The sequence below is a fragment of the Abramis brama genome (genome assembly GCF_963993115.1).
Source record: "Abramis brama genome assembly, chromosome: 1".
Taxonomy (NCBI): Eukaryota; Metazoa; Chordata; class Actinopteri; order Cypriniformes; family Leuciscidae; genus Abramis; species Abramis brama.
In genome coordinates this window covers 29,864,582-29,875,115 of record NC_139963.1, presented here as the reverse complement: position 1 = coordinate 29,875,115, position 10,534 = coordinate 29,864,582, and the positions used below count along the sequence as shown (strand labels likewise).

General features: G+C 40.0%; 2 protein-coding genes across 3 annotated transcripts; both read left to right on the top strand.

Moving 5' to 3' along the window:
• Positions 1 to 220: 220 nt before the first annotated feature.
• On the top strand, positions 221 to 8,128 carry ddx42 (DEAD (Asp-Glu-Ala-Asp) box helicase 42). Its single transcript, XM_084129721.1, has 18 exons — positions 221 to 350; positions 732 to 962; positions 1,282 to 1,441; positions 1,545 to 1,606; positions 1,786 to 1,822; positions 2,439 to 2,591; positions 3,075 to 3,179; positions 3,264 to 3,383; positions 3,496 to 3,672; positions 3,866 to 3,994; positions 4,372 to 4,471; positions 5,158 to 5,205; positions 5,318 to 5,415; positions 5,499 to 5,775; positions 5,925 to 6,151; positions 6,241 to 6,351; positions 6,548 to 6,649; positions 6,759 to 8,128. The coding sequence occupies exons 2-18, from the start codon at positions 742 to 744 to the stop codon at positions 7,326 to 7,328; spliced, it is 2,697 nt and encodes an 898-aa protein (XP_083985847.1). The 5' UTR covers positions 221 to 350; positions 732 to 741; the 3' UTR covers positions 7,329 to 8,128.
• A 148-nt stretch (positions 8,129 to 8,276) lies between these two features.
• On the top strand, positions 8,277 to 10,394 carry zp3e (zona pellucida glycoprotein 3e). 2 transcript variants are annotated; one of them, XM_084134006.1, is made up of 8 exons: positions 8,277 to 8,984; positions 9,064 to 9,185; positions 9,265 to 9,368; positions 9,438 to 9,615; positions 9,690 to 9,807; positions 9,877 to 9,962; positions 10,035 to 10,123; positions 10,217 to 10,394. In XM_084134006.1, the coding sequence occupies exons 1-8, from the start codon at positions 8,409 to 8,411 to the stop codon at positions 10,282 to 10,284; spliced, it is 1,341 nt and encodes a 446-aa protein (XP_083990132.1). In that variant the 5' UTR covers positions 8,277 to 8,408; the 3' UTR covers positions 10,285 to 10,394. The 2 variants fall into 2 exon arrangements, with proteins under 2 accessions (XP_083990132.1, XP_083990131.1); XM_084134005.1 differs by lacking the exon at positions 10,217 to 10,394 and having other exon boundaries at positions 10,035 to 10,205.
• Positions 10,395 to 10,534: the final 140 nt, after the last annotated feature.

Below are 10,534 nucleotides of genomic sequence, written 5' to 3'. Positions count from 1 at the left end.
AACGTAAATAAATAAATAATAATATTATTATATTATTAAATATTATATTATATATATATAAGTCATATATATATATATATATATATATATATAAATTATATATATACAATATTATTACTATACATCATACACTGAAATAAGATGGGGATCTGGCAACATTGCATTCTACGTTCTACACCAAACGCGTCGCGTAAATGTTACGCAACACAAAATCGAGTCCATTGTAAATTACGTAAAACACAATCTCCAAGAAGTGTGCAAGATAGCCTGAAGTGGTAAATACGCTGTGGATAAATACGGTGTCCACCCACTTTAGAAGATCGCTTTTCCCCCCACCGTATCAGTGACAGGTAAATAACCAGAAAGCGAAGAAATATATCGATTACTCTTTCACGCAATCATAGTGAAAGTAATCGAAACATAATCCGTTTTTGCACAGCTCAAGGCCTCTCCACGGCTATCAGCACAGCATAACAAAACACTGTCGCCTACCTGCTGTTTGACAACAGAAATATTGAGAGAAATTTTAAAGAAGAGAACACTGAAAATGAAAGTTATGGCAACAACAGCAAAGCTGAGCGATATTTACAAGCAGATTCTGTAATTGTTGTGCTTCAATAGCCTGATGGGGTTTTGTGTGTGTGTGTGTGTGTGTGTGTGTGTGTGTGTGTGTTTGTGTTTTATAAAGGTGTTTAAACCTCCAATCTGATGATTTTTTTTTTTTTTTGCAGCCCAACAGCCATGATGAACTGGAACAAGGGAGGCCCCAGTGGCAAGCGGGGCTTTGGATTTGGGGGATTCTCTCTTGCTAGTGGGAAGAAAGAGGAACCTCCTGTTACCCAGAAGGCAGTCCACTCCGCATTTGGAAGTTCAGGACCATCAGGTGGATATGGCAAGAATCAGCAGCTTTCGTCTTTTTACAAAATAGGAACAAAACGAGCCAATTTCGACGAGGAGAATGCGTAAGTACTTAAAATGTGTCTTTTTTTTAAATGAAGACATTGCACCCTAAAATAAAAATTGAAAAACGCAGTTTAACCCAAAAAGAACATTTGTCATTATTTACTCACCCTCATGTTGTTCAGAACCCATATGTCTTCCTGAGACAGATGAGTTTTTAGTCACCATTCACTTTCATTGCTTTTGTTGCACCTTTCATGAAAATGAAAGTTGACGGAGACTATTATTATACCTAATGTCTCCTTTTGAGGTTGAGTAAATGAATTAGTGTTAGGTGAACGAAAGAGGCTATTACGTTTAATGCTTGAAATGTATTTTTAGTTATTTTGAGGATGATGAAGAGGAGTCTAGCAGTGCAGATCTGCCATATATACCCGCCGAGAACTCTCCCACTAGAAAGCAGTTCCAATCTGGAGGAGGAGGAGGAGGAGGCTCAGACAGTGAGGATGACCCCCTTGATGCCTTTATGGCTGAGGTGGAGGTGAGAGCTGCGTTCCTGAACTGATCTCTATTAGAACCGGCAGTGAACATTGCTGCTCTTTTGCTTTAATTTTTTCTCTTATAATTCTTTTGATTTCTTTCAGGACCAAGCAGCAAAGGACATGAAGAAACTTGAGGAAAAGGAAAAAGAGAAAAAGTTGGCCAAGTAAGATTCTGCAATTATCCACAGAAAAAATATATAATTTTAAGACCATTCATTCAGATAATATTTATAGCAGAGAGGATGGGAATAGAAAATGGGGGTTAATGGGTAGAATATGGGTTTCCATGGGTGATTGAGCGAGTCGCAGGGAAGTTTTTTTTTTCTCCGCTTGTTTCTTCCAGGGGTATACGGGATGACATTGAAGAAGAAGATGACCAAGTGAGTGACCTTCTTGACGTTACTACCGCCATCGTATCTTTGCCACAGCATTGGCTGTGTCCCAACCCCTTTTCTATCTTTCTTCCTTATACACTATATATATATATATATATACACACACACACACACACATCAGTTTACAGACTGAGCCATTAAAATGGGCTTTTGGTAATAGAGTTGGTGCAAAAGAGCATAGAGTAGCTTGTTTTTAAGGCTATAAATGCACTCATCAGATTTGATTTCTCAACAGATTCAAAAGTTCTCAGTCATTATCTATTTTCTTTAATTGTTTACAGGTAGAGTGATTCTTTTGTTACTGAAACATGAGATTTGAGTCCATGTTAAATGTGTGTTAAAATATCAGTGATCAATTAAAATGTATTGTAACGTCCTTGACACCGTATCAGTGCTGTCAGATATGTGGTTTTGAAATTTTGGTATGTCATATAATTAGTTATTCTGGGTCAGTTCCTAGGCAATACGTATTTTCTCGGACGTGAATTTGAACTCAAAGTTGAATTTGATGTAGTTCCATTTGAATGACTTTCTTATTTTCAGATATAAAGGCCTGCTGCTCTTTGTCTTGATCTAAAGCATGGTTTTGTGTTCTTTGCAGGAAGCATATTTCCGTTACATGGCGGAGAATCCAACAGCTGGGTTGACCCTAGAGGAAGAGGAGGAAGAAGTGGACTATGACAGCGATGGGAATCCCATTGCTCCTACTACCAAAAAGATTATCTTGCCCTTGCCCCCCATAGACCACTCAGAGGTACTGTTACTGCATCTCCCTTCAGTAGTTGTTGCATTAACATCCCTAAATAGAGTGCTGTGGGAATTATGTAATTTTGTAGGTCAGAAGATTGCATCTCCCTGGTTCCCTCAAACAAAAGCCATTAGGAATTTGTGCATTGGCTTTTGGATTATTGCAGAAAATACGCTCTGTGACTAGCAAACGTTTATGATTAAAAAAAAGGGGGGGGGGGGTTATTATGGATTCATATGTCATAGAATAAAATCTTATTTCAGGCATTTAACAAAAGACCAATTGACTTTGGAACCATGGAACTGTTTGGAATGGAACTGGAAGATTGCTAACTTGTTTCCAGGTTTTCCTATTCATTCCTGCTGCACTCTATTGATGAGCAAGTACATTGTAGTTTATTAGATCTCTCATATCAAAAAGCCCCTGTATATACTTTAAAGAAAAGTATGAGATGTAAACAATGACTTTTTACCTCTCTTCTGTTTGTAGATTGACTATCCTCCCTTTGAGAAGAACTTTTATATTGAGCATGAGGAACTCAGCAGTCTGACTGGGGTTGGAGTGGTGGAACTGAGACAGAAACTCAACCTGAAGGTCAATGGCAGCACACAGAAGTACATACACAAATGATTATTCTCTTTCTTTCAACCAATGTTAAACCATATTCAAAATGAACAGGTTTCAGGGGCAGCCCCTCCTAAACCATCCACAAGTTTTGCCCACTTTGGATTTGATGAGCAGCTTATGCACCAGATCCGTAAATCCGAGTACACTCAACCCACACCCATCCAGTGCCAGGTGAGCTGTCAAACCCATCCAAATGGCCCTTTGTTCATTTATGCTGTCATCAAAGTAGTCATTTTAGGGATTGGATTATTTTTCTAAAGTAATGTGTGTGTTGTTTCACTAGGGTGTTCCCATATCTTTGAGTGGCAGAGACATGATTGGCATTGCCAAAACCGGCAGCGGAAAGACTGCAGCTTTTATTTGGCCAATGCTGGTGCACATCATGGACCAGAAGGAGCTGGAGCCGGGAGAAGGACCTATTGCTGTGATTGTCTGCCCCACTAGAGAGCTCTGTCAACAGGTCAGTGAGAAAGAAAGCTCCTTCATGTTAGGGGAAGGTGTAAGGGATGAATGAGTGGAAGGAGATGAAAAAATAACTACTGAGCAAAATAATTAAATATGTTCTTCTTATAAAGCAGTCTTGGTCATGATTCAAGGTTTTGTAGTGTGTTTTGGGTTTTAATCACTTTGCAATGCTTACCTCTGTGGTTCAGATCCATTCCGAATGCAAGCGATTCGGGAAGGTATATGGCCTTCGCTCAGTGGCAGTGTACGGAGGTGGCAGCATGTGGGAACAAGCCAAAGCTCTACAGGAAGGAGCTGAAATTGTTGTCTGCACCCCAGTAAGAACATCTCTGCCTGATTTCACAGACAGGGCTTAGATTAAGCCAGGACTAGGCCTTAGTTAAATTAGGACATTTAAGTAGCTTTTATAAACGTGCCTTATAAAAAACATTACTGGTGTGCATCTTTGAGATAAAACAATGGCACTGACATATTTTAAGATATGTTCAGTGCAAGTTACTTTCAGTTAAACAGCTCAAACATGCAGTTTAGTCTGGGACTAGGCTTAAGCCTTGTCTGTGAAACCAGGCATTTATATTTCAATACACAACCTCATTCAGCTTTTTTCTATTTACTAAAGGTGTTCCTTGGTTTGTCTTTGAAAGTGAATATATTGTATGAAGATTTCATTCATATGTTTGCTCTTCTCACATAGGGTCGTCTAATCGATCATGTGAAGAAGAAAGCTACATCTCTGCAGCGAGTGACCTACCTGGTATTTGATGAAGCTGATCGCATGTTTGATATGGGCTTTGGTATGTGTGAAATGTAACTTTTTTTTTGTATTATCTCATTCATTTTTATCCCATGGTTTTTTTTTTTTTTTTCTATTAAAAGCTCTCAAAAAAGCAGCGCATTTCACAATTGCTGTTTGGTCACCAAAGTATTGAATTAAAGGGATAGTTCACCCAAAATGATCATTCTTTCATCATGTACCCACCCTCATGTTGTTCCAAACCAATAAGACTATCATTTATCTTCGAAACAGAAATTAACAACTTTTTAATGAAATCTAAGATATTTCTGTCCTTCCACTTAAGTATATTCCACCAAAACAAGCTTCAAAATGTCCATAAAGGCTGTTTAATTCAGTCTTCTGAAGAGACGTGATCACTTAAATGGTGAACAGATTTAAGTTAGGCTTTTATTCACATATAAACATTGATCCACACACATACATAGAGCACATCAAATATGGTAAATGGAAGCTCAAATGCGCTTGCAAGAACAAACCTCATTGGTTCTCACTCCTCAGACGTTTACCATATTCGATGTGCTCTATGTATGTGCATTGATCGGTGTTTATATGTGATATGTATTATAGGTTCATACCAACATGAGGGTGAGTAAATTATGGTAGAACTTTTGGGTGAACTATTCCTTTAAAGAAAAAAAGTACAATTGCGATACCCTTGTCTTAAATTTAACCTGCATTATACAGAATATCAAGTGAGATCCATTGCCAGCCATGTCAGACCTGATCGACAGAGTAAGTATCTTTCATGTTCATATTATTGTGCTGCTTTAAAACATTTCTACTAGTTTCCAGCATGACTCCATTGATTGTACTTATAAGCCCTTCATGACCTGATCTCTCACAGCTCTGTTATTCAGTGCAACATTTCGGAAGAAAATCGAAAAGCTGGCACGAGATATTTTGGTCGACCCCATCCGTGTTGTGCAGGGAGATATAGGAGAGGTGCAGCCCTTGTTTCTTATAAAAGAATTTGTACACATAGTAGTTGAATAAGTTTATTTAAACTTCTTTTCTCATCCTCCCAGGCTAATGAAGATGTCACTCAGATAGTGGAGGTGCTGCAGACTGGGAAGGAGAAGTGGGGTTGGCTGACTCGCAGGCTGGTGGAGTTCACCTCCGCTGGCTCAGTGCTGGTCTTTGTCACTAAAAAGGCTAACTGCGAGGAGCTGGCTACAAATTTGAATCAGGAAGGTTATAGCCTGGGGCTGCTCCATGGAGACATGGATCAGAGTGAGAGGAACAAAGTCATTGCTGACTTTAAGAAGAAGAATCTGCCCATATTGGTAGCTACTGATGTTGCTGGTTAGTGTCACTTGAGGCATTACATTACTTATTTTGTGTACTATCTGTATCTGTTCAAGATAGATGAACTGTTTCCACTTGTGTACTTATTCCCTTTATTATAAATAACTCTGTATTCATTCAAATTAAATTTCTCTTGCATTTTTCAGCTCGTGGGTTGGATATTCCATCTATCCGTACAGTTGTGAACTATGATGTAGCACGAGACATTGACACACACACGCATCGAATTGGTAGAACAGGTCGTGCAGGAGAGAAAGGTGTAGCTTACACTCTGCTCACCACTAAAGACACTTCATTCGCTGGTGACCTGGTTCGCAATTTAGAGGGAGCCAATCAGAGTGTTTCAAAGGAGCTGATGGACCTGGCAATGCAGGTAAATCAACATCCTGTTTGCAATGTACATTTTTCATTGTGCATGGTTTGTTTAGTTTTTTCACCAACTTTGCATTTTCTTTTTTTAAGAATCCCTGGTTCCGGAAATCCCGCTTTAAGGGAGGGAAAGGGAAGAAGCTAAATATTGGAGGTGGAGGCCTGGGTTACAGAGAGAGACCTGGACTTGGATCTGAATCCACTGTTAGTTTGATATTACTTTTGCTTCATTTTTTTATTTTAGTATTTTCTTTTTAAAATATATTATTATATAAATGTCCGTTCGTGTTTTTCCTGCACATTTTTCCATAAAACCTAGTTATTCCTGTGTTTGCAATTACCATACAAACAGGAACCGAGCCAATTAATTGTTAATGCATTTTTTATTTTCTTCAATCAGGAGCGCAGTAGTAGTGGTGCTGCTCTTGGTAACTATGAGGCCTACAAACCCTCCACTGGAGCCATGGGAGACCGTATGTCTGCCCTGAAGCAAGCATTTCACGTAAAAAAAAAAAGCCCTCTCTCATGTTTTTTCAGTATAGATATTGTTTACATATGTGTAAATATACCAATTTATAAAGTTTGTTAAACATGCTCTTGTTTTTTCTCAGGCTCAGTATAAAAACCACTTTGTGGCGGCATCTGGTGTTCCTCCTAAACTTACTACAAAGTCCAGCAGCTCCTCTGGGTGGACCAGTGCAGGAAGTCTAAGTTCTTTGCCTTCAGGAGCACCTGAGGGGCCTGACAGACCCCACCTGTCCTACTCTCCATCGTCGTCCTCCTCATTTTCCTCCATGCTGCCGCCCCCTGCCCTCAGCTCAGGCACCAAAATGAGCGGTTTCAGTAGCGCTGGCTCCCTGAGCTCGGTTTCAGACTCTTACTCTAGCTCTTCTTCAAAAGAGGGGTCCCGTAGTGATAGGAATGCTGACGACAGGGGTCGTCATGGAGAAAGTCATTATCGTCATGGTGACAGGCATAGTGGGGGAGACCGTGATCGCTATGGGGAAAGGGACCGCTATAGTGACAGAGATCGTCATGGCGATAGCCGAAACGGTGAAGGGAGCCATAGGGACAGAGAGGGACGGTCAGAACGAGATGGGGGTGAGAGGTCAGGGACTCATAAAGACAGCTTTGCAGTTCCTGATCCCCCCAAACGCAAGAAAAGCAGATGGGACAATTAAAGTGTATAGGATAGAAGCAGTCAACTGTTCTTAGATCTGAACACACAGCTGACCCAGTCTCCCCAACAGTGTCTTTATTTGTCTGTGTCGTTTTTTTTTTTTTTTTTAACCATTTAGAGCTGTGAATTGGCAGGATGAGTAATCTTGAGCATCTTGAGCCCAAGTGTTGTGTTAAAGTAGATACCTGTTCAGTGGCACACAAGTTGTTTCTTTCTGAAGAGACTAAAACAATGAGAAAATGTTGACTCTGGCTGTGTAACTGGAAATATAATCTGATTTCAAATAGTTGAGTACTTTTTTATTACTGTGTGCTGCTTCACAAACTATTTGTGAACTATATATTTTCTTTAAGATTCGCCAGCGTGCTCACATTTTAAGTTCTAAATGTCCATTAATGAGCTTGTCATTTGTTCATACCTGTTAATATTTTAAATTAAAATTTTTCAGTAGACTCAGATTCAAATTATAGTCTTTTGGTGCTGACCAGCATATAGTATAGTTCAAGAAAGAATGAAGTCTACATTGAATCCACAAACACTCTGATCAACCTAAACATAACAGTTGTAATGGGGAGAAAACATATCAGTGAATCTATAATAAAATAATGTTATGATCCTGCATTCCTTTGGTTCTCAACTAAATTTCTCCATTTCAGTCCCTTGTGAAGATTGCTGTTGATGTGAGGGAAGAACGTTTGTAACAATCTAAACCTGAAACATACTAAACTTTGTTATTTTGAATAGTGTACAATTCTGTCTGTGGCCATGTTTCTGAATGAATAAAAAAGGAAGACACAAAAAGACTTGGGGTTGTTTGTGTTTCAGGGAATTGATCTGTCATTTTGATATTTCAAATAAGCAATTATTTGGTTTAGCTACTAATAACATGCCCTTATATGGTACTTCATTTAGAATCAATGACTTTCACCTGTGTTATATTGATATTTATATTGAGTAAATTGGCAGGTGCAGAGAAAAATTATGCTTGTCACGAGAGAGGTGGAGCCATTCTGATTGACATCTGCATAAATTTGGATGGTAGCACCCACCCTAATGTGTCATTGAATCAAGCTTGGCAATAATGGGGTTTTGGCAGGTTGGATTTGGATTGGTGTTTATTCTTGCACTTGGATTTTCTGAAACACAATGGAGAGGAAGAGCAGCACATAATCCGAGTCCAAGCGAGTTTAAGCCTGGAACATTAGGTCAAGCTTCTCGACAGGCTGATTCCAGGATGTCTTTGGTTCCCAGTAACACTATATTTGCATCACAAAGGTTTCCCGCTCAGTTTCCTGTCCAGACACCAGTCAGGACTGACTTTGGGAAGTCTTCTCAAGATCTTATGGGTGTTCAATTAAAAGAGCTGTTGCAGGGTCCAGTGGCGAAACTGACGTGGAGCTTTCCAAGTCTACCAGAGGAGCCACAGCAGCCAGACGTTCCTTTTGAGTTGCCTTTTCCTGTCCCTGCCAACAGTGTAGCTGCTCAGTGTGGAGAGAATTCACTATATGTGGAAGTGATGAAGGACTTCTTTGGGACTGGGCACCCAGTGTTGTCCTCTGGTTTTACACTGGGAGGCTGTACTGCAACTGGAGAGGATTCTTCTGCTCAAGTGCTGATCTTTGAGTCTGAACTGCATGGATGTAGCAGCACATCAATGGTAAGGTTATGTTGTGACAATAATCATAGGTATTCTGAACCGTCAATGTGACTGTTCTTCTATTAACCTTTCTGTTTAGGTGACTGAGGATGAGCTTGTCTATAAGTTCAACATTATCTACACCCCACAAGAGGCTTCATATGGTAGTCCTATTGTCAGGAGCAGTGGTGCGGTGGTTGGTATCGAGTGTCATTATCCAAGGTAAGATTTCAGTTAACTCAGGTTTGCAGAATATGCTAATATAATTTGCACTAAAAGGGATTGATTCTTATCTTGACAGAGTGCTTGATGTGAGCAGTGATGCCTTAATGCCTACTTGGGCCCCATATGCCTCAACTATAGTTGCGGAGGAACTTTTGGTCTTCTCCCTCAAGCTCATGACTGGTTGGTATAACGTAAATGTTTGTAACATGCCAGTGCTTGTGAACCTGGGCTAAAACGATTTATTTGCAGATGACTGGAGATTTGAAAGACCTTCTAACCAGTACTTCCTGGGTGATTCCATTAATATTGAGGCTTCACTGAGGTCATACAACCACATTCCTTTTCGTGTGTTTGTTGATAGCTGTGTAGCTACTTCAGTCCCTGATGCCAGTGCTACACCCAGATACTCCTTTATTGAGAATAATGGGTGAGTAGAGGTCCTTCAAGAACCACACAATGTGGCATCATGGAATGTCTGAATTTAATTTTCTACCACCCTAGGTGTCTAGTTGATGCTAAGCTCACAGGCTCAGGCTCTTTCTTTATGCCCCGGACTCAAACTGAGAAGCTGCAGTTTCAGTTGGTGGCGTTCAGATTCCAGCAAGAGATCCGTGGAATTGTATGTATGTGGATTAGCAGTTTGGGTGCATGTTGGCATGGAGAGTACAAATAATTTGGCTTTTTCTAGGTCTACATTACTTGTGTTCTCAAGGTGGCTGCAGCATCCAACCCTACTAATGTTGAGCAGAAAGCTTGCTCCTTCTCTGCTAATAGGTATGTTTTCACTGATATGAATTACTTCAAAACGTTAGTGTGTGAGGACTTAATATTTGGTTTGTCTGACAGGTGGGTGTCTGCTGATGAGGATGATCAGGTGTGTGGCTGCTGTGACGCAACCTGTGGCATTAGGAGTGGAAGTGATCAGCTACGTAAAGGCATGTGTTTTTTTTTTTGTTTGTTTTTTTTAAGCTTGCAAACGTTAATGTTTGTATGGTCATTTGCTTAATTGTTCTCACTTTCTTCAGCAGATTGGTGGTGGGACAGGGCATCTGTTGGACCCATCAGAGTCAAGGACCATGGTTTCAGTCCCATGTAGTGTACCAATTGCAGAATATCAAAATAAAGTCTTATCATACTGTTTAATTTTGTTACTGGATCTACAACTTCAGTCAGTGTTGGTAACTATTTCATTGCTGCTGACTGGAACATCATCAAATTGATGCTTCCTCGCTCCTTAGTCCTCCAGCCTGTGACCTGGAAATTGATCCCAAAATAATAATCTTGAAGAATCTCAATTCTTTGCACTGCAAGGAATGAGTGAGCTGGCTTCCAATGGAGCTATAAGT